This window comes from Archocentrus centrarchus, chromosome 19 (genome assembly GCF_007364275.1).
Source record: "Archocentrus centrarchus isolate MPI-CPG fArcCen1 chromosome 19, fArcCen1, whole genome shotgun sequence".
Classification (NCBI taxonomy): domain Eukaryota; kingdom Metazoa; phylum Chordata; class Actinopteri; order Cichliformes; family Cichlidae; genus Archocentrus; species Archocentrus centrarchus.
Window position 1 is genome coordinate 16,157,197 of NC_044364.1, and position 23,527 is coordinate 16,180,723.

The window sequence follows — 23,527 nt, forward strand, 5'->3', positions numbered from 1 at the left end:
TGAACTTCTTTGGCTTTCAGGCTCATAATTGTACAAACTCTGTTTTAGCTTTATATACTGTATTAAATTACTCCACCCATGTGCCATTTTTCCTAGAAAAATATTAACAAATGAGGCGCAGATCAAGACTTTTGCACAGCACTGTGTGTAATGTTTGTGTGTATGTGCTTGTGAGGGCTGTTTTACCAGTTACTGGGGAGGTCAAAGGTCATATGGATTCCAGAACTTTTCAGCAACACAACACTCTCACTAGGGAGTGAGTTGTGCATCCCTCCTTGAAGGACATTCTCCTGTGTGTGCGTGCGTGTGTGTTTGTGTGTGTGTGTTTTCGTGCGTGCATGCGTGTGTGTGTGTGTGTGTGTGTGTGTGCGACTTTGAATGCATGCCTGAAGGCGTGCTTGAACGTAGGTCTGTCTGCATGTAAGTATTCTGGACAATAATGTTATACTACTGTATAAATAAAATACCCCAAGTTTAAAAAAATTTTTTTTTTTTTTTGTCACATGTACACTTGTAAAAACATATTCACTCATACTGTTTAATGTTTCATTTACATTCATTTACATTTTCTCCCCCCCCAAAAAAACTAATGATTTTTGATTAAAGAACACAATTTCACAAGTTTTGTTTTTCATTGAATCCCATAAACCAACAAAAGATTAAATCAGTGTAGAAAGACTATTTAAATAACCTGATTCTCATGATTTGAGTCTGTTTTAAAACTGTTTTGTATGTGAGTAAAAATGCAAATCAACTGCAGACATAAAACCTTCAGCATTAACTGTAAATTTGTTTAAGTGCTACTAAAACTCTACATCTTCCATCATCTCCTTCAGTGGTAACAATGCTGACATATTTTTGCACCTTGGTTACATTTAAAAAAAGAAAAAGAAAGCAGCATGAGACTCCAAGTAAAAGCTCAATGTAAATCCGTCTGTAACATGAAAGTGCTGCCCTCTAGTGTCAAGAAGGCACACCCTTTTTTCTACAGGCCACCAGGAGTAGAGGGCTAATCATCACTTGTAAGGAACCAGGAAGAAAAACAAACAGAAAAACAATGCATTCTTTTCCATCACCTGACCTTGAACTTCACTTTGCATAGTGTACACAGAGCTCACTGATGACACACCTAATTCTTCTGGTACCACTTTACTGCTTCCACAAAGGCAAATTTCCTATGCAAATACCCCCATAGATTAGGAAATGTGCCAGGAGTGGGTGTTAAATCCTCAAGAGCAGACTGCGCTGTTTGGAATTTCAACATCAAGACTTGGCAGGAAGTGGAAACCTGTGGGGTTTCCCTCCGTTTGGGGGGGCCCAGCCCTTCCTCTGTGCCAAGATCTGTATCTGCAGGGAATGGCGCAGCAAAAGCGAGTAAACAAAGCCATACTGATAAACATTTCATTCTGATAGCCTATGGGTGGTTCCTTTCATACCACAAATGTCTGTTGGTTTTGGCAAAGAGCAACCAGTTTTTTAAACAAGTTCGCCCAGATGATGACATACACACAAAGTTCTTTTGACTCCTTATACACTCGACATAGAAAGAGGCCAAAGCTGGTATGTCCTGTGCAGCCATGCATGGAGAAAAATTACATAAGAACAGTTTGCAGTAAACATACTCCGGATGCCCACACAAGCTGTTATCTCAGTTTTCCATTAGCAGCAGATCCTGGTGCTGGGGTGTAAGGCGAGGAATTGCCGTTCTGCCGTATGGATGCAGCCTGTTCTAGTACAGAAGGGATGGATGGTGAGCGATCTATCACATCATTGGCAATGGATAGTTGGTCGCTCATTTGATCATGGTCGATGATGTTGGTTGTCTCTGAGTCCAGCTCCCGATAGTTTTCTTCATAAAACCTCTGTCTCAAGCGTCTCATATGGGGAAGCTCCCAACATGTTTCCATCACCACCAGGACACACACCAAGCCCAGCAGCAAGTAGACTGGAAGAAGAAACACACACACACAGACTAAGGTAACCAAACAGCAGTGCAGTGTAATTAATAAGATCAAATCGAGGTTTGGTCTATAAATAAAAGGTGCAGTTGAACTAACAGCCACTGCTTTGTTTAGTTCTGTCATTTAGAGAAGCCAAAATATCCAAAAGGAAAAAGCATGATGAAGCTACAATAATAACAGTACTACTGTTATAGGAAAACCTTTAATTAATTTTTATAGCACCAAATAGAACTGTGAAAAAAGGTGTCACTGTGAAAGGAGTTGCTGTAACAAAGAGCCCACAGAAAATTATAACCTGACTCTGACGCAGCCCTTGGCTTAACAAGATTAAAAGCATGTTTCAGCTCAGTAATTATCTGTCAGGCCCTCAACATAAACACTTGCTTTTGTTCATTCTTGGACGCAGCAGGCAATCATTTTGATCCTGCAAGCTTTAAAACACATCCACAAATGAACACCCTCAGCAAAATCATTGCACAATTTTTGCCTTAAGTGCTTATCACAGGACTAACAAGCTGATGCTGCATTTACATTTGCCATGTATCCAAAAAAAACACAACTGCCTCTACTTTCATATAAGTTTAGTATTAGAATGCTAACATGCTATCTTGCACTGTAATTATGTTAGCGTGCTGACGACAGCATTAAACCTCATGAAAATATTTATAAAACAATGCATACGATGAAGTTGGCGAGAAATTGCTAAAGTATGTGGATCCACCTTTGTGGATTTTATTAAATAATTCTCTTTTAAAACTCATCAGAGTATTTTTGTTCAGAGAAATGAAGGCCATTCCTAAAAGAAGATGGTTTATTACAACACTGTGTATTAGTCCCTTCCCTAACTTGCATGCCCTGGCTCTTGCAGTTACCATTTAGGGAACTGCCAGCTGAGGACGTGTGAGCTGTGTCTCACTCTAGAAACAGCAACTCTGATGTCTTTGCACTTGCTCAGTTGTGCACCGCAATTTTCTTTGTACTCCTGTTAGAGCCAGTTTGCACTGTTCTGTGTAGGGAGTAGTACACTCCTTTGCATGAAACGTTCAACTTTGCTGCAATTTCCCAATGGGAGGGAAACAGCTAGCGGGAACTGCTTTTCCATGCCAAAAAGATCCAGATGAGATGGTTCAGGCATCTGGCTAGGATGCCTCTAGTATGTTTGGAGGATTTCTGGGCACGCCCAATTCATGGGAGACCCCGGGGTAGACCCAGAATCTGCTGGCGAGTTTATATATCTCCTCTGGTCTGGGAAATCCCCAGGAGGAACTGGAAAGTGTTGCTGGGGAAAGGGATCTCTGGACTATCCTACTTAGCCTGCTGACTGACTTTAGCTAAGCAGAACATAATGGCTGGGTGGATCATTTCTTAGAAAAACTCTAATGAATTTCAAAGTAAACTTATATTATTTCCAGACCCACTGAGCCTGATGCTTCAGATGTTTAACCAGCCAAATTTACTGACTCTTAAATCAGTAGAACAGCGTTTAGTTTTGAAAACATAATGACAAAAGGTATTTTCTAATGATCCATTAAGCTTGTAGTATGCTAAATGACATGATATGATAAATATTCAAAGTTGTACTCACCGGTAATGGCCAGCCTGTAGAACTGTGGGTGTGGCTTTACCTCTTTACTCTGAGTTTCTCCGGGTACATAATCCCCAAGCCCAATGGTTGTCAGAGAGATGAAGCAGAAATACAGAGACTCTAGAAAGTTCCAGTCTTTCTCGAGAGTAACAAAGATCCATGCAGGAATAATGACAAGCAGGAGTATGATGATGAGGGCAAGGCAGGTGGCATGAATGGCTGCCAGGTTTGACTTAGACATCGCCCATCGTCGGTGGAAGTAGGACAGTGGACGACGGGTGACCACGACCATGATCCTTTGAACCACAGCAGAGAGGAAGAAGAGGGTAACAGGGATGCCAAAGAGGGAATAGAAGATACAGAAGGCCTTCCCTCCATCAGAGAGAGGAACGGTGTGGCCATAACCTGAAGACACCAACAAAACATACAACACTGTGTAAATTACAGCGGTGCAGTAATTACAGGAGGGATTAATCTCCAGGATCCACCCAAGATTTGTGATGCTTTATACAAGTAACTGTAGTTAGAAAGAATGCAAAAGAGACAGGCTCAGACAGGCTTAACCAAGACTCATCAAATTTTAAAATAAAGCACAGATAACAGGCTACAGAAGTAAATAAATAATAGATTTCACTTTAAGACTGTAAAGGTTATCCTCTATAAACTTTGTATGCTTTCACAAGGCCTATTAGGTTCTTTTTGGTTATTATATGGCACCATTTCTACCATATCATAGGTGATGCAACAGCCACGCTTTTAAAATGTTAATATAGTCATTATTAATGTATATTACAAAGGTCCTCCTACACCACCAGAAAACTGAAACATAAATAAATCCATACATACATACATAAAAAAGTCTCACGCAGCATTTGCAATAAATGAAAGTTTAAACAAAGGCTTATCTTTATTTTATTAAAAAAAACAAATGAGATGAGAAGTGAATTTATTCTTCTGGAGAACAGTTTTCTATGTGTGATATAAATACTATTTTCCTGACTTTATTACTTATACAGAAGCCCTGAAAGGCAGAAAAAAATACTGCTCTTATGTATTATTTATGGAATGACCCAGGGAGAATCTGGACCAAAACTCATGCATTATAATACATATGATGCAATTAACAAGACACCTTGAAGCACACAAGTACTTATAAATGGATTAGCAACATTTATGCTAGACCTTCACTGCTAAAATCAGGCAGAGGGATTTTTCTCAGCCTGGCTAATCTTGACTTAAAGACATTAAGCATTAGTACATGATCTATTGGGGTGGCAGATAAGTGTATCTGGGGATCAGCAGTGGGAAGTATGATTACTTTGTTACTGTACTTAAGTAGAATTTTCAGGTATCTGTGTTTTACTTAAGTATTTATTTTGCTGACAACATTTTTCTTTTACTCCCCACTTTTTAACACAACTATTTGTGCTTTCTACTCCTCACATTTGCAGAACAGGCTTGTATTTCCCATCACTGCACGCCTTCAACCATCAAACAGATTTGAGACTAAATCGAGGGCACAATGACACAGAAAAGGCGATCCTATTGGTGTATCCATCACCAGAGTGAGCATAAAGGGAGGCCCATTTTTAAAATGGCAGGTAATTTTGAATGTAAGTTTCTAACAGTTCAACAAATATCGGCAAACACACAAATTGTTTGTGTGCAGTTTGTCACACATTGTGTCTGCTAGCTAAATATACAGCTGCTGCATTTCCCAGGGAGAGAAAAGTATGAGATAACTTCCCTCAGAGACGGAGACAAATGTAAGAAAGGACAGAAAAATGTGTACAGTCAGGTGCTGTGGTGGCTCATTCTTTTTAGGTGTGGAGACAATGTCAAAACAAGTTTGTGTTCCCATATACTAATATTATTATTATATTAATATAGCACAAAGAGCTGGCAGAACTTGTAGAGCTACTTTTTCCTTTCTTTCACATTCCTTTCACACATTTCAGAGCCTGTGCTCTTTTAGTAAAGAAGTTTGATCAGTAATTTTCAACACAGGTATCTGCACTCCTACTTAAGTAAAGAATGCCTGTACCTCTGCTGGGAAGATCCAGTTTTTTTTCACGCCATTTATTATTCCAAACACATTATTTTCCAATGTTTTAAAATGTCCAGAGGGGAATTTTAACCATAAACCTGTTAAGACACCTGTTGTGCGTGCTACAGATGTAATTTTACTCAGCTAAACGGGCTACTCATATTTTTGACACTTGAAGCGGAGCCTTTTAACACCTGTAACCCCTGGACTCACCTGTTGTGGTCAGCACGGTGCTGGTGAAGAACAGGGAGGACACAAAGTCCCAGTTACGCCGGGTGTCGTTACCCAGGATGGACACTCCATAGTTGTTGGCCTCGAGCGTGCGGGCAAGGAGCTCCTCCAGGCGCGCGTCGGACACGCAGGTGTTGTTGCTCAGGAAGTCCCGTCGGGCCGCTCTGAGCTCCTGCCGGAGCGCGTCTTCGTACGGCTGCTCGATGACGGAGAAGATCCCGGCGCCGACGAGGAGATAAACGACGTAAGCAACAATGAGTAGGCCGAAATATACCGCCGACTTGCGCCCCTCTATAAACCGGAGGCACGCGCCTCCTGTGCACCCGCGTACCATCCCACTTGCAAAAGTTTATTTATTTAAAAAAAAAAAAAAGACCTAAACTCAGCCAGTTTCATTCAAATATAAAGATGTCCTGTTTTTTTGTTTTTGGTGGTGACTTCTGTCCTGTGCCTGGTGGATGGACTCGTCTTCCTCATTCTTCACATCTCACTGGAAGCGGGTTGTGCTGACGTCGCCAGTTCACCTTACCAGGTGGAGTGCGTCTTTAACTGCACTTCCCTCTCAAACCAGTTGAACTGGTTTTGTGATTTGAGTCAATGGAAATTAATTAATAAATTACGTGTAGGGTCAACTTTCTTTGCTGACCCAGATTTACTGCCATAAAACGAGCGTTTTGCATTATTAACCAGCGTGCAGAACATACCTATAAACCAAAACCAGGAAAGCACCTCTTTGTATAACTTCATCATTTTATACCTTTTTTCTTTGTTTAAATTATAAAACTAAACAACTCAAACACTGTTACTGAGTAAAATTATGTGTTAACTGAACTTTATTTGTGTGCTTCCATTTTCTTTCCATCTTTCCACCTCCATATCCCTGAGGAAAGTATTGCTATAACTTTTAGATTCCTCATTGTTTGTAATCAGTACTTTCACCACTAGAAGGCGCTAGAGACCATGTTTCCACTGTCGTGTTTGGACTCAGCTACTGGCGTCACCAGAAAAGAAAAAAGAAGCAGTTGATTAAAAAAAAAAAAAAAAAAAAAAGCATTTTATTGATAAGTAACGACCCCACCCGACATGTGCTCCACTTACTCCATCATTAATTTATCTTTGCATCTTTCCCTCTCATGTCTGGCATCTGGCAATAAATAATTATTTACAGCCATTAGGGAAGCACAAAATGAAAAGCAACAAGAAGTTAGAGTCATTAGAGATGCTGTTAGAGCAGTAATATACAGTGAATAAGACAGCCTGAAATCAATACTGTTGCATACAAAGCTGGCAGATAGAGGATGGTCATTAATTGATTGTCTTGGCTGGATTAAGGCCTGAGTCTGGTGTATCCTCTCTCTCTCTCTCGCTCTCTCTGGTGGATATTTGTGGAATTCCCAGAGTGTCCCGAGACAATGATTCAGTTATCTAAAAATCAAAAAGAAAAACAGACACAAATGATCAGGAGCAGTGGTCACAGGTAGGGAAAATATTGCACTCTTTTAACAGGTACAGTCAGAGTTCTATAGATTTTGATTTTATATAAGGAAAGTATGACCGACTTCTACAATACATTTCAGATGGTTCCACTATAGAAAGCTAGATAGTTTGATTTAAATAAGTGTGTAAAGCAGAGAATAGGGTAAAAAAGGACCACAGATTTGTGCTGGAGGAACTCCTGGACCAGAGCTTTATAGAAGATAAAGAACCAGCTAGGTACTATATTAATAAATCATTAGGTAATAATTAGTTCATACACACTTCAACCGCTTTGTTAGATACACTTGTTCAAGTGCTTTTTAATGCAAATATCTAATCAGCCAATTTCATGGCAGCAACTCAATCCATTTAAGCATGTAAACATGGCCAAGACAACCTGCTGGAGTTCAACTCGAGTATTAGATTGTTGAAAAAAGGTGATTTAAGAGTCTTTAAACGTGGCATGGTTGTTGGTGCCAGATGGGCTGCTTTGAGTATTTCACAAACTGCTGATCGACTGGGATTTTTCACATAACCAGATCTAGGGTTTGCAGAGAACGGTCCAAAAAAAGGAGAAAATATCCAGTTAGTTGCAGTTCTCTGGGAGGAAATGATTTGTTGATGCCAGAGGTCAGAGGAGAATGGCCAACTGCTTTGAGCTGATAGGAATGCAACGGTAATTCTAATAACCACTCAAATAAACAAGGTGTGTAGAAGAGCATGTCTGAATGCACAACATGTGGAACCTACAGCAGCAGAAGACTACACCAGGTGCTACACCTGTCAGTTAAGAACACTCAGGAAAAACTCAGGAAACTGAGGCTGCAATTCATATTGGTTCACCGAAATTGAACAACAGAGGGTTGGAACACCACTGCCTGGTCTGATGAATCTTGATTTACGCTATAACATTTGGATGGTAGTGTCAGAATTTGATGTAAACAACATGAAAGCATGGATCCATCCTGCTTTGTATCAATGGTTCAGGCTGCTGTTGCTGGTGTGTAATAGTGTAGGAGATGTCTTCTTGGCATACTTTGGTACTACCAACTGAGCATCATTCAAACACCGCCGCCTACCGGACTATTGTCGCTAACCAAGTCCATCCCTTTATGATCGCAATGTAGCCAACTTCTGATGGCTTCTTCTAGCAGGATAGCTGCCTTGTTATAGCATAAAACAAAACTCAGATCATCTTAAACTGGCTTCTTGAACATGACAATGAATTGACTGTATTCCAGTGGCCTCCACTGTCACCAGATCTCAATCCAAATACAGAGTGCCTTTGGGATGCAGTAGAAAGGGAGATTTTCATCATGGAGATGCAGCCTACAAATCTGCAGCAACTGTGTGATGCTATCATGTCAATGTGGACTAAAATCTCTGAGTAATGTCTCCAGCAGCTTGTTGAATCTATGCCAAATAGAATTAAGGCAGTTCTGAAGGCAAAAGTGGTATATCTAGGTGTATCTAATAAAGTGCAATTACCAGTAAACTGAACTAATTCACCCTGTTTTTCTTGAATCACTCTAATTAACTCTGATCCTAATACATGTCTCACATTAAAATTTACCTTAAAGAATTCAATCATGTAATAACACATTGGTAATCTGTGTATAATCATAGGTGTAGGGGTAATTAATGGTGAAGTAAACCTGAAATAATGAGAAACTACTTAATAACTGCTTAGTATGCTTTGGTCCTTGAGGCAACATAAAAGACCAAGTAATCAGAATAAGTAATTACTGTTTTGAGGGGAGTTCTGAGGACACTGGGAAGTTATTAATTCAAGGGTAATTATGAACTAATCAATAGCTAATGATTCACTAATACAGGAGCTCCCAGTTCATTCTTTAGTAAATATTATTTTCACTATGAATGCCAGGATCAAGATTTATTAGGTAAACATCAGTGAACATTTACTGTCAGGCCACTGCTGAGTCATTCCTCACTCATTCTTTAGTAAATAAGCATTTTTGTGTCACCTATTATGAATTGTTACCAGGATGTCTTACCTCTACACTCATATCTGAGGTCCGAGAAGATAACATGTTCCTGAGAGAACACAAACAGTCCCAGTCTGCCTCCAGCCAGGGTGTGGTCATACACGGCCCCCGAGTCAGACAAAATGTCCCTGCCCTCGTACACCACCACCCTGCAAAGGGAACACAATACAGCTACCACAGTGCTAATCAGTGTCAGCCATTCTAATAAGCTCACATTTAATTTATGTTACAAAAATATGGAAAAATTTAATAACCTGTGGGAAGTAACTAAGATTTACATTTACATTTCAAATACTATCATCAAGGACATTTTTGAGGTATTTTTTCTATTCTTCTTCTGCTGCTTCTCCCTCACCAACTTACTATAAATTCACACTGTTTTCACATTTTTCTTCTTGTTGCATACTTTGCGGGTTTTTTTTTTTCTCCCCCAGACAGAACAGAGGACATGATGTCAATTGAAGATATATTTAAAGCAGTTACAATGGAGCTTCGGCGCAACTATCCAAATATCAATACATGTCGTCCTTCACAGTCAAAGAGCAGGAGCTTCTTTTCAGACTCACATTCAGCTTGTGTACAGTTGTACGGTCATTCTACAGTATAGTCATTCAGCAGCAGGAATGCAGCACTGCCATAGCTTGTATCAAAAAATAGTATTTTTAACATTTGTCACATAACAGCTTTGTACTCTGACTTCTCTTATTTTTTTTTTCCAGATTGGAACTTTCACTATGGTACTGATGTTGTTTTCCCCATCTGCACATAAACAGCACAGAGCACAGAGAAGCCATAGCCGGGGGTTGTTTTTATTTTGTTGTATTGTTTTTGTTTTGGGTTTTTTTTTTTTTCCAGGCTATTAGTGAGAAATACAACTAAGCAGAAGTACATGTGGCAGGTTGAGGAGAAGTGGGTTGGACTCGGAAAGTGAATTACACTGTTATCATAAAATAACTCATGGAGATTGATGATATCCTCGAGTGTAAGATCATTTCAGGCTGACACCAAATGTGATTTCCACAGATTGAAGAAGTCATTCTGCAGATTGTTGTTGCACTAAAACTTACATGAACTGAAAAGGGACAGAAAAATAATAGTTTACCATAAGAAAATGATGGCTGGATGGATGGATGGATGGATGAATAATGTACACTGTGGGTAGTTTAATGGGTTAAAACACTGGTATGGTCCTTTAAAAGCCAAGCCAATAATACTGAATGTTTAACTGTAAATTAAAAGTTCAAAGTTTCTTCTAATGCGGACTTGTTTCCAATAGAAAAGACCTGCAGTTCCCCCGAGGAAAGTGCAGTTCCCACCAATCTTTGTTTTTCTAATTCTAGACGTTTGATGGTTTCCAAGATCATCCAGCTGTGACAGCTGTTTATGAAAGCTTAACCCAAAAAATATAAATTAAATCCAGGTTCCAAATATGAAAACCAGTCAAGCGACAAATGCTTTATCTCAATTTATCTACAGATTCATCCATCAGATTTCTTGTTTGTCAAGATTCTTAACTATTGTGGTCATTCCATATGAGATCAAGTGACCACATGAGAATCAGCTGTTTTTGTTTTGAATGGACGCCCCAGCAAATTCATCCCAAAGTCAGGTTGTGCAAAGCTCAGAGAAACTGCAAAAAAAAATCCATGAGCTTAACTCAAACAGTTCATGACAGCGCAATTTCAAAAAAAAAAAAAAAGATTGTTTGGAAGGGTTCTCAGGTGAAAGCTTCTTCTCTCTAAAAAGAACATGGCAGCATGGCTTAGGTTTGTAAAGCTGCATCTGAACAAACCGCAAGACGTCTGGAACAATGTCCTTTGGACAGACACGACACCTCATACCAGCTGTCGGGCACAGCGGTGGAGTGGTGATGAGTTGGGCGTGTTTTGCAGCCACCTGGACCCCTTGCATTCACAGAGTCAACTATGAGCTCCTGTTTGTCAAAGTATTGTAGAGTAAATTTGAGGCCATCTGTATGACAGCTAAAGCTTGGCTGAAATTGGGTAATGCAACAGGACAATGATCCCAAGGGCAGTGGCAAATCTGTAATAGAATGGCTGAAAAAGATACACTGAAGCAACCTTGTAAAGAAGAGTGAGCCAAAATCCTCCACAAAGATGTGAGAGACTTTCAAAGTCATGCAGAAAATAACTTGCTGACTGACTGCTGCTAAAGGTGGCTCTACAAGCAACCGAATCATGAGGGGTACTTGTTTTTCACAGGACTGCAAAGAGTCCTGTGAAAAGTTTCTTCTTTTTCACACAACCGTAGGAGATGAGGATGCACTTTTTTAATTGTGTTACTTTTGTCTAGCATACCTAAACCTTCATAACTTCATAACTACAAGGGCTAGACACAGGGAGTTTTCAGGGCTGTCATCTAAGCTCTGTTGAAAACAGGAGCCAAATTCATTACACACCCACTCCAAGTGTCACAATCTAAAGCCCAAATCTAATTTTTTGTCAGCAGGATTTTCTCTATAACCAACTTTGAGCATCAATATCATGGGATATATCATAGTTTCAAAAGCAAAATTGCCCCAATTTAATGTTGATGACGTAGAGTAAGAGAAACAAGTATCAGAGAAAACTTCAAAAAGTGCATTTGGGATAAACTTTCAAGAGTAATATCATCATGTGGGATAGGGGGTTGGTCAAAACAAGTTATAGCATATGAAACTCCTCTTTTTACCTACATTCTGATATCAGGCTCATCTTCTAGCCATATTTCAGTCCTATTTTAACTGTTAGTGTACAAAAAAATGCTGATTCTGAGTGGGTCAAGTGGGAGGGCTCAGTGATTTTTTTTTTCATGGAATAACCCAGATAACGACAACTAATACACAGAGTGATAACTCCCACAAAAAAAAATAATAATATATGCTGCATATTCTAGGGTCACTGCCTCTTTCAAGAATCAATAATCCATAATATATCAAACCACAGCTGTGGTGACACTTTACATTATTGTTTGTACCTGATGAACCCAGTCTTGGGTCGGTGGATAAGGTGCATGCGGTAGGCTGTGTAGTCCTTCCAGCCAGTTTTATTGGGGTCATGCCACAATGTTCTGACCTGAAACATACACACAGGCAGCAGGGAGGACAATAATATTTACCAGAGTATCTGATGTATGCTGTGCCCAGCAATTTCATTTTAAGAAAAGTCTTATTCTTTAAGATAAGAATATTTGTGATTCATATTATTGAAAGCACAATAAAAGGTGGCAGATACACGAGGTTGCTCCATCTAACCTGGTGTCTGGTGTTTCCTGTGTGCCACAAAGCATTGCGTAGATACTCCCCTGGTCCTGTGTTGGAGTTGACCAGTTTGATTGAGACTCCAGCATTGCCAAATGCTTTGGTTGGCTTTTTCTCCCAGTAGGCCTGAGACACCTGCTCTTGCAGGAAAAAAGAATATAGTAGAGAAAGCGAAGGTTAAATCTTTTCTCTTAGGCGCTTTTAGTTTTTTTTTTGGTAGTGGGAATTTAAAGGGCATGGAAGAGACTGACAAATGAAGCCATTCTCCAAACATTACCACCAAGAGTTATCAGTGTTAAAGTCAGCATTCAGGCCACACCTGTTTCCACATGACAACATAGAAGCGTCGGCTGGACTGGTAGGCAAACACAACGCCTGCGTAGTCATCGTCTCGGTTGGTATTTACATAAAATGTGACACTAAAGTCTACGGCGCTGAACTGGTCGTATCCTGTTCAGACAAAGGGATATTAATCATGTGGACTAACCATTTTCATTACATGTCTTGCTTATCTTTTTTTTTTTTATTTATAGTTAATCTCACCTAAAGCGATCCCAGGGTCAGAGTTGGCAGTCTGCAGCAGCTCTGTACCCTGACTGCGGATAACCCAGAGAGGGTCAGACTGTGTGGTGCCTTTAGGGTCCAACAAAACAACCTGAAACTTCCTGAAGTCTGTGGACCCAATATCCTGGTTCAGTGGACAAGGATCCAGTGCATCTGGAATACTGTCATTGTCAAAGTCATCAAAGCACGCATCTCCACTGCCATCACCTGAAAGAGAGGTGAATAAAGAGAACAAGTGTAACATGATTTTTCCTGATTTTGTTTTTTTATTGCCAAGAAAAGGACTGGGCGAGATAACATGAAAATGTATTGAGAAAGCCATGTGATGGTGGATAGATCAACCTTTTAAGTATGATTAATTACACTACAGAGAGACGTTATCTGTTTATGTTGATGTCCAACATTAATATGACCTGAATCACTGGAAACATACTAGACTGATAGTCACAAGATTTTATTTCAGGACTGCAAAATCCATTAATCATAAATTGTAGAAGTTATTTTCCGTGTGACAGCAAACTATCTGCGCTCTGATATTAGCCAAGTAAAGTCTGACACATCTACGAGTGGGCAGAATGGAAATAAGGTCTTTTACGTTTTAAACAAAAAAAAACACGCTAATTCTATTTTTCCTTTTTAATCAGGAATATTTTTGTTTACTCCTTACTTTATTTTCTGTTTCACGTTTGAATGGACTACAGTAGTGATACCTCAGCTGTAACAACACTGACCATCAGAGTCCAGCTGGTCCCTGTTGGGTACCAGCCTGCAGTTGTCACGGTCGTCAGGGATACCGTCATTATCATCGTCATGGTCGCAAGCATCTCCCTTCCCATCTTTATCATGGTCAGCCTGATTGCTGTTGGCAATGTAGGGGCAGTTGTCCAGACTGTTTTGGTGGCCATCCTCATCAATGTCCTCGTTATTGTCACACATGTCCCCCACCAGGTCACTGTCAGAGTCAAGCTGCCAACACATATGCATGCAGTATAGAGTAGGTCACCACAGTGTTACTTATTTAGTACAGGGAATACTTCAGCAGTAGCCTGGGGCTTCAGCTTAGATGAGGAATTGTAAATTCCCCCCCAAAAAAACAGAAGTTAAAATGTAATAAAATTAAATAACTGAACTGAACCTGAACAGGGTTTGAGCAGAAAAGTTAAAAGTTAACTAAAAGCAATTAGATGCAATAGAAAGAGGCAACCAAAAGTAATCCATAAAAAAAATTTAAATAGTCATATGAAAAAAAAAGGTTTTTACACTCCTCTGTGCAGTCCTCACGTTAACTTTAGAATACTTTGGGATACAGAGGAATTCATGGTTGACTCACACCCCTTTTCCACTGACACAGTGCCAGTGCCAAGCGTTTGAACCGTTCAGTGTTTTTTCCACCGCAAACTCACTTGTGCTCGGTTGAAAAACTGGTTCCGTTCCAGCACCGTAAACTAGCTGGTCTGGAAGCAAGGAATGTGTGACCCAAGTGGCAGACGGGCGTGACTCTCCCATCTCAACATAAAGTTTTCCACCACCATTTCACTGCACGGTGTGTATTACACGAGAAAAGCGATGCAATTTTCACGGCCGGTTGGGCTCTAAGGCTGAACGTACTGCTTAGTTCATACCAGATAAGAGGAAGCAAAGTGCGTACTTGTCATCTTGCTCGTAATTGCTGTCTGTGTATACCTTGTGCCACACACAGATGTTGCATGAGTTTGGTTTGGACCGTAAAATATGTACACAGCACGAGAAATAAAGTTTGCAAAAGGGAAGCGTGTTCTGCCACGTTTGTGCCCTTCGGCTTCCATTTCCAGAAGAGGAACAACCCACAGCCACATATGTAAAAGATCAACTTGCAAAGCAGTGGAAACGCAGGCTCATTCTTAAGCGGTTAGCCGGTTCCTTGGAATCGGCACCAGCACTGGCACAAGCACTGGCCAGCACTTGTCAGTGGAAACATGGTATCAATGACTGCAGCTTCAAAACAAGCCCAAATCATCATCCCTCCACCACTGTGCTTGACAGTTGTTGGGAGGTATTTGTGTGGACAAGCATTTGGTTTGTGCCAAACATGGTGCTGTGCATCCATTTTGGACTCATCTGTCCAAGGGACATGGTTCTTGTGGTTTGTTCAAATTCAGATTTGCAAACCTAAGTCATGCTGAAATGTTTTTACTTTTTTCTTTCTCCAATCAACCCTTCCAAACAAGCCATACTTGTTCAGTCTTTATCTAATTGTACTGTCCTGAACTTTAAAAATCTGCCATTTTTGACCTACCTGGAGATGAAAACTTTCACCACATGACTGTAAGTAATAGTCAAAAAGTTAAGCTAAAAATAAATTACTGGCCAGCTAGGGATAAAGTATTAAATCGATTTACTGAGTGACTTACCATTAAAAAAATTATTAACTATACACAATTGGTAAAGAGTTGAAATAGCTAGCTAAAAAATTGGGAATGATAAGCTAAAAATATAGCAAGTGGTTATAACTGTTAGCTTATAGTATAGGTTAACAAATTAGTTAAAATTGATAACTAAACATAATAGGCAAACAACACTGGAAAAGATGGAAATAATGAGCTAAAACTATGGCTGGTAGTTGGAATTGTTAGCTCAAAGTATAAATAAAATTGTTTCTTAAAATGATAGCTAACCTGTGGTAACAGCACATGATGAACAGCTTTTAATGGAATAGCAGCTAAAAGGTAGAGGATTAATGGCTGACCCAGTTTGCTTACCATAACTAATAAATGGTATGCTACATGTAAACAGGAGGTAATCCAAATCTAAATTTAAAATTTGAATTTGAAAGGTTTGTTCAAAAACAGGTTACTACATCCATCTGACAGGGCTCTGGGGATAAGTCAGGAAAAAAATAAGGTTGTGAACCTCTGATGTGGTGTATGGATATGGTGTGCTCTTAAGCCTTTGTGTTTTTTCAAGAACCTGCTCTGGGTTATGTAGAAGCGGACAATTGTCACACTGATCTCCAACGCCATCCAGGTCTGTGTCCCTCTGGTCAGTGTTGTAGACTAGAGGACAGTTATCCCGGTCATTCAGAACCTCTGAAAGAATAGAGAGACACACACACACACATACAGAACTGTTAGAATGAATTTTGTTTCAAACATAATAAGATGTCTCTGGTACTTTAACCTATTGAAGGTGTCCTTCAGGGATTAGTATTAGAACCAGTGATATTTCCTTGGTACATAAGCTGTTTGTGTTTTCACTTTAATGCACATTTTAAAGTTGATGTATACACAAACCAGGCCTTATCAAGATGACAGTCTGCTGTTTGTCCTGTTTCATTTAAAACTTGTGCTGAAACCTTGAAGAAAGGGGAAAAAATGTATGGATTCACTGGAGTGGGAGCCGGGTTTCTTTTCTGAATGTGTAAAGGGTGGGGTTGGGGGCTGTTAAAATTACACTCTCTGTGTCTAATTGGTTTTATTTCTAATTAGACCAAAACTGCATGTTCAAGGCCTGGTGGCTCTTACCATCTCCATCTATGTCAATGCTGCAGGCATCTCCCTCTCCGTTGTCATCAGTGTCTGTCTGCAGTGGGTTGCTTTCAAACGGACAGTTATCACAGCGGTCCCCAATCCCATCCCTGTCAGAATCAAACTGCCGAGGGTTGTACACCAGCGGGCAATTGTCCTGTGTCAAACAAGCACATTCACATGCATGTTTACATACTGCCAGATACACCTGTTTTCAGTCACGGTGACTTTAAAGTTGTCTCACCCTTTCATCTATGATGTCATCATTGTCATCATCAGGGTCACAGGCATCGCCCTGTCCATCCATATCCAGATCTTCCTGTCCAGAGTTTGGCAGCATGGGGCAATTATCCTGCAGCCAATCACAACTCAATTTAACAGTTTCCAACCAGAACACAGCTCAGGTATCTATCAACCAGCCCAAATGATTAAACTCACAACTCACATTAAAGTAGATGTCTTACCTTTTCACAGTGGTACGTGGCATTCTGCTTGCAGGGTAATCTGTTATTGGGCCAGCCATCCAGATCAGAGTCCTCGCCACACAGGAAGCCATCGCCAGCAAACCCAACAGCACACACGCACTTGTACAAGACCTCAGACGCCAGGCCAAGGTATATACACTCAGCATACTTGTGGCAAGTGTGTGTGTTGTCTTTGCAAGGATTGTATGGTTCACACACCTACAACCAGAGCAGCTCTTTAAGAATCCAAAAGTCTTTGCGGTTAATGACTGCAGGTCAAAGCAAAGAGAAAAACACCTGCCTGACTCGTTTTCAGGGCTTCTTCCAGACCGAGGCCATACGGTTGAGTGCCTTTATAGCGCAGCGGACAGGGTAGGCAGTAGTATCCAGGGTCTGTGTTTATGCACTGTGTAACACACGCACTCTCCACTTCACACTGAAGAGACGGAGGTTGAGAGATTATCCATGTTCAGCATATTAAACATGAACTGTACAAAGGTGTTACAGGTGCTGAAAGAAAAGCTCTTTGTCAGAATCAGACGACAGAATATTTTGATGGTTACTGTGTCAGAGAAGGTAAAAGCAAGTCTACTGACATGGAATTGTCATTAGCGCTACACATATTTATTACTGGAAAAATTAAAGTTTTGACAAAATTATTCCACCAGACAAAAAGTTCCTGACTGATGAAAGTTTTTAATCTCTGGATAAATATGAATATCTCTACCAATTTCATGGTAGTCCATCTAGCTGTCTTGTCACTTAAATCAAAACCACAAGTGTGGTATTAGAGGAAAAATCTGGGTCACCAATGTTATTTGGATGCATCATCTGGGAGCCATAAGGTCTAAATATTTCCCAATAATCCATTCCATAATTGTGGAGACACTTCAACATACACAACCAGCTGACAGACCAGCAGTACCATCACTAGAACCGGCCGTGCTGACCTTGTCAAGTTGGGCCGCAGTGCACTAAAAGGACAACAAGCTGACCTCACAAAAATCAGTGAGATGCAGCGTTATGCTGAAAAATTTTGTGGACTGGAATGGACCTCTCCTACATCCTGCATCAGTGATGTTAGGCCATTGTTGGGCTCATATGTAGTGTGATCCTTATTACCTCATTCTCATCTTCACAATGAGTCCCGTTGCCACTTAAGCCCAGCGGGCAGCGTCCACATTCCCATGACCCATCGCGATGTGATGTACATTTGACTCCAGGAAAACAAGGATTTGAAAGCAAACACATATCTGAAAAACCACAAATTTAAACATGAAAGCCATTAAGCTTTTTACATTTAGCCACAAAACAAATAGTTCAAGTGTGGGTCAATTGCACCATAATGATTCTTAAGGAATTAATATTTGAAAAAATGTCTCTATTCTATCCTAAGCCTCGGTAATTGAATAAAGGCAGAATAAACAATGAAGGATATTATTTCTTAATCCTCAATTGTTTAAAAACATGTTCTTGCCAGTAAAATAGGATTATGTATATGAGACTCAGCCTGCATGCAGAATAATATTAGTTGGCACAGTTGGACAGGGTTAAGGTTTACCTAAAGGACATGGCTGTTTGTTACATGCTTCATAGTCCACGGCAACTCCAGCACAAGGCTTCCCGCTGTTCTGAGGGGCGGGGTTAACACACTCTCGTTGGCGACTCATGAGGCCACCACCGCATGTCTCTGAGCAGAGTGACCATTCAGTCCAGACTGTCCAGCCTCCAGCAACTACACAGAAATGCATCATTTACCTTTGAGCCACTTTGAGCCACTTTAGCACAATTTTAAATGTGCAGCCGTAAACTTGTACTCACTCGGGCAGAGTGTGTTGTTGCAAGGTTGTGTCTCCCTGGCGCTACCTGCGCACCCCTTGCCCCCCTTCTGTGGTGGAGGATTGTTGCACAGACGGACCCGTGTAATGTTGCCTTCTCCACATGTGGTTGTACATGCAGACCAAGGAGACCAAAGGCCCCAGTTGCCATCAGCACGCACTAGACAAATAAAGATGAGTACAAAGTTAGACCACCGCTACAACTCAGCAGTGCACAGAGAACAAAACATGTTTCCAATTATGATATGAATCTCCACAATCTCCATTTGTCTGGAGTTCCATATTTTTGCTGTCAGGGAATTGCCAGTTCACTCTCTTGAATTGGACTTGGCTCAGTCAGCAGCTAAAAGAGCATTAAGCTGAAACCGGTGACAGATCTGATGTGCTGAGTGATGGCTTACCCTTGTGGTCACACCTCATCACTATGCAGCTGCGGGTTTGGACTGACGGGCCAGAGCAGGATGGCATGATGCCATTGCAGGATCGGCCCCTTTGCTGCCCTCCACGTCCACAGGTGGCTGAGCAGTGGGTCCACTCAGACCATGGGGACCAGCCATCTTCATTATCTTTATTATATACAGACAAAAAACATCTGTAGCTGTTGTATTTTATTAAAGTTATTGATCTTGGCATCCATGTAAACACAAAATCCCAGCTGCAAAAAAAAAATGATACTCACTGAGACAGACAGGACAACAGCTTCCATCAACAAAAGATGGATTGATGCAGGACACAGGGGGACATGACACCTGTTGACAAACCACCTTTCCATCCTGGCAAGACACACCAGTGTTGATACATTTAGATATTTATAACAATATAATTTTATTGAATCCAGATGTTTTGCTGAATGCCAGTTCTCGCGGAGGAATGGTATGCTGTCATGAGTCATAACAAGTCAGGCTAATCCTTCAACCCATCCTCTACAAAAATAATGGTTCTTTATAAAAAGAAACAGACCTAGAGAGGAGGATGAAGCATGCATAAAATATAGAGGTTCTGGAAATAAATGAAACCACATTGCATACAAGGGAAACTTCCCCAATCAGTAAGCACAGTTTAAAGGAACATTTGGATCCTTTAAAAACAATGCATATTTGTCTTTTATTAAGCATTAAACTAAAGCAGAGGAAAAATTTTAGTCTGGATCTGATCAAAAAAATAAAGGTTGCACCAGTCAGGTCTAAGTCCAGGATCCTTATGTATAAAAGCCTCCCATGACCTACCTTGAAAATGAATTGAGTGATGAAGATGAATACTTATGATTAACTTTGCTGTTGCATGTGATGTTAATATATGTTCTGTATCTATTACAAATCTGTCATTCAGTCAACTCCTTGCATGGTATTTTCCCAGGAAATTCTTCCAGTATTGTAGATAATAGACTTGTTCAGCACTGACCTGGCAATTACAGGAGGTGCAGCTGTCGACTTCCCAGTCCTCCCCCTGCTCATATATTCGACCATCCTGCATACACCACACCTCACCGTCTCTGTCTCTGTCAAGATCATTGTCACTTGTGCCACCATCACCACCTCTGCGGCTGATGCTGCTGCCACCACCATCACTGCTGTTGCCTCCACCACTGCTGCTGCTGCTGCCACCACTGCTGCTGCTACCACCGCTGCTGCTGCTGCCACTACTGCTGTTGCTGCCGCCACTACTGCTGTTGCTGCCACCACCACTGCTGCCACTTCTGCTGTTGTTGCCACCACCACTGCTGCTGCCACCACTGCTGCTGCTGCTGCCACCACCACTGCTTCTGCTGTTGCTGCCACCACCACTGCTGCTGCCACCACTGCTGCTGCTGCTGCCACCACCACTGCTTCTGCTGTTGCTGCCACCACCACTGCTGCTGGTGCCACTACTGCTGTTGCTGCCACTACCACTGCTGTTGCTGCCACCACCACTGCTTCTGCTGTTGCTGCCACCACCGCTGTTGCTGCCACCACCACTGCTTCTGCTGTTGCTGCCACCACCGCTGTTGCTGCCACCACCACTGTTGCTGCCACCACCACTGCTTCTGCCACCACCACTGCTGCTGCTGCCACCACCACTGCTGCTACTGCCACCACCACTGCTGTTGCCGCCACCACTGCTGCTTCTGCTGCTGCCACCTCCATTGCTGCTGCTGCCACCTCCACTGCTGCTGCTGCCACCACCACTGCTGCTGCCGCCGCTGTGGCCGCCGCCGCTGTCATTACTGCGTCTGTTGCTGCTGTTGCCATTGCCGCGTCTGTTGCTGAGCTCAGCCAAAGATATCCGCATCTCTTCATTTTCTTTTGACTGAGAATGTGAAAACAATCTAAATTAATTTTTCAAACATAAGAGTCTTATTATGTATTTATATTGAATGAGACCAGCTAAACCACTGTGGGCCACATCTGTGGTGAGATTTCCGCTTGATTTTTTTTTTTCTTTCCCAAAGACGCTTGCCACAGACCACAGAGCTTCCCGCCAGAGAAACTTTTCTCATTTTGGCCATTTTTGTGCAATTATTTGTGCCATTTGCACTGGAAAAAGAGTTACCCTCAGATTTTGACAGATTTTGAAATGCAGAATGGAAGGTTTACAACCCTGGTAAACAGACAACAATCTATTACGGGCTATAATAATGTCAAAAATTTGTTAAAATTAGGCTTGCAATACTTTTACATTTAATGGGGTATTTTCATGTTTAAAATTAATTTAAAAGAAAAGAAATTCAAACTCATTTCCTAAAATGTTTTTAACTCTTTGCTCATGCCACAATAATATAAAAAAAGTAGCATGAGACAGGAAACACAATTAAAAAAAAAATACAGTGACAAATGTGGACGTTTTCACATTTCTTACTACTTTCTCCAAGTCTTCAAGCAGGTTGTTGGTCACAACACGCAGGCCATGGATCTCAGTGAGCAAGCCAACCAGGTCCTCACATGGATGACGACAGATTTGCGACGACACATTGTTGACCTTTGCACCACCCACACCTGTAGAGAAGGCATGAGTGTGCGCGGTCTTTTCGAATATTTGTTTCTGCCTTAATGATAAAGAAAATGGCGGAGAAAGTGTGTCGATGCACATGTGTGGTACCTGCACACACTGCTGCCGCATAGAGGAATATCAAAAGCAGAGGAAGACCTCTCAGAGAACTCATTCCTGGTTACACATAAATAACACATGTAGCCACCTTGAAATATAGAAAGCATCCTGCTACACAGACCACAAACAGGTCTGCTGCATAATAAATAAGAGAAAAAGACGGACGAAAAGAGGGAATTAACCATGCATACCTGCGTTCTCCTTGTTCCTCTCCCTTTTCCCAAAACTAGAAATCACAGTTAGTAGGCTCGTCCCTGCAGCAGCTCCGCAGGGGCTGTAGTGGAATGTCTCCTTTTCCTCTTCCTTATTTGGTTGCCTCCTTTATTATCTTCTCACCTTAGTATCCAAAGTGAAGATCACAGCACATTTTAATCCGTAATTTGTCACTGAATCACCCAAAAGAAAAGAAAAAAGGGATGGGTTTGGTAAGAGAGAGAGGAATCTGAGAGAGGAACATGCGGACAGCTTTGTTAGTTCAGTAGAAAGCTCTAACGGTGTTATTTGTTTGAGTGTGTGCGTGTGTGTGTGTGTGTGTGTCTGTGTGTGTGTGTATGTGTGGTAGGAGCAGGGGCCATATATTACCCGTGTGTCTGGCGATGAACTAGGCTGCATATCTCCCAGCAAGCAACCCAGCTGGATGGAAGGAACTGTGTCTGTGTGTGTGTTGATGTCTCGATGCAGGTTTCCCAGACACATCATTTACACTCTCCACTCTCCAAAATGAGACTTGCACGCATGGATGCATGCACTCACACATCGAAACAGGCAGACACACACACATACAAACACGCACAGTTACTGGCTGCACAAATTTTCCAATATTTTAGCAGCGAGAAAACTGGCATTACCATAAATCCTGTGCAAAAATTAGAGGCTTGATGTGTGTGTTTGCATGTCTTTTTGTGTGTATGTATTTGTGTGTGTGTGTGTGTTGTGAAGTGCTGTGTGCAGAAGATTGTGCGCTATGAGCAAACTGATGGAATACAAAAACATCTACTTCTGCTGGGATCTCTCTCTGTTTGGTCTTCTCCCTGCTGAGTCAAAAAGGCATCATCATCTTGAATCATATTTTCCATCTGTACACTCCACTTGTGGACTAATGAATCTCACAGATGTGTGCACACATGCATGCGCCTGTGCCCATACAAATACACTCACACAAAATCCCCCCAAATTTTCTATTTCCAGATACCTAGAAACATCACAACGGAGAACAAATAGGAACAGAGACCATGTTTCTTCCTGGAAGTGGTTCAGTGACGGAGACAGTGAAAGCAGGTGCTGTCACTGCTCTGGGAGTCAGAATAAGCCCTGAAGTAATAAGATCTGAGGGGATAGAAAAGGTAAAGAGTTGGGTGAGATTACTTGGCAAAGTCTAGTGTGACATTCTTGGACTGATATGCTGTGCTGAAGGCACACTCTGTTCTGGGATCTGTCTCAAAGTCCATGACTCTGTCAGTCTTACACTGTGTTTATAGGGAAAAAATAGTTTTAAAGAGGGCATCCACC

At 41.3% G+C, this 23,527-nt stretch overlaps 2 protein-coding genes across 3 annotated transcripts; both read right to left on the bottom strand.

Annotated features, from left to right (window-relative positions):
- Positions 1 to 552: 552 nt before the first annotated feature.
- LOC115798097 (potassium channel subfamily K member 1-like) lies at positions 553 to 6,292 on the bottom strand. The gene is made up of 3 exons (XM_030754801.1): positions 5,807 to 6,292; positions 3,547 to 3,951; positions 553 to 1,945 (listed from the first exon to the last, which is right to left on the bottom strand). Exons 1-3 carry the CDS (start codon positions 6,156 to 6,158, stop codon positions 1,644 to 1,646), a joined length of 1,059 nt encoding a protein of 352 aa, XP_030610661.1. The 5' UTR covers positions 6,159 to 6,292; the 3' UTR covers positions 553 to 1,643.
- A 588-nt stretch (positions 6,293 to 6,880) lies between these two features.
- On the bottom strand, positions 6,881 to 22,708 carry LOC115798095 (thrombospondin-2-like). 2 transcript variants are annotated; one of them, XM_030754797.1, is made up of 22 exons: positions 22,601 to 22,708; positions 22,210 to 22,354; positions 22,010 to 22,075; positions 21,770 to 21,906; positions 20,336 to 21,220; positions 19,614 to 19,707; positions 19,336 to 19,500; positions 18,918 to 19,094; positions 18,658 to 18,831; positions 18,219 to 18,349; positions 17,398 to 17,532; positions 17,097 to 17,315; positions 16,877 to 16,984; positions 16,630 to 16,789; positions 16,076 to 16,194; positions 13,861 to 14,095; positions 13,109 to 13,336; positions 12,885 to 13,015; positions 12,560 to 12,700; positions 12,283 to 12,380; positions 9,316 to 9,455; positions 6,881 to 7,249 (listed from the first exon to the last, which is right to left on the bottom strand). In XM_030754797.1, the coding sequence occupies exons 3-22, from the start codon at positions 22,071 to 22,073 to the stop codon at positions 7,242 to 7,244; spliced, it is 3,549 nt and encodes a 1,182-aa protein (XP_030610657.1). In that variant the 5' UTR covers positions 22,074 to 22,075; positions 22,210 to 22,354; positions 22,601 to 22,708; the 3' UTR covers positions 6,881 to 7,241. The 2 variants fall into 2 exon arrangements, with proteins under 2 accessions (XP_030610657.1, XP_030610656.1); XM_030754796.1 differs by having other exon boundaries at positions 22,210 to 22,404; positions 22,601 to 22,663.
- Between the last annotated feature and the right edge of the window lie 819 nt (positions 22,709 to 23,527).

Bases quoted from the DNA above. Each gene is read 5' to 3' on its own strand.
- LOC115798095 (XM_030754797.1), bottom strand. From the start codon at position 22,073: ATGAGTTCTCTGAGAGGTCTTCCTCTGCTTTTGATATTCCTCTATGCG. The intron at 17,316-17,397 runs GCAGGTGTTTTT...CTCTGGTTGTAG, and splicing joins AAGCCCTGAAAACGAGTCAG to GTGTGTGAACCATACAATCC. The intron at 16,195-16,629 runs GTAAGAGCCACC...CTATTCTTTCAG, and splicing joins CATTGACATAGATGGAGATG to AGGTTCTGAATGACCGGGAT.
- LOC115798097 (XM_030754801.1), bottom strand. From the start codon at position 6,158: ATGGTACGCGGGTGCACAGGAGGCGCGTGCCTCCGGTTTATAGAGGGG. The intron at 3,952-5,806 runs GTGAGTCCAGGG...TGGTGTCTTCAG, and splicing joins CACCGTGCTGACCACAACAG to GTTATGGCCACACCGTTCCT. The intron at 1,946-3,546 runs GTGAGTACAACT...TTCTTCTTCCAG, and splicing joins CTACAGGCTGGCCATTACCG to TCTACTTGCTGCTGGGCTTG.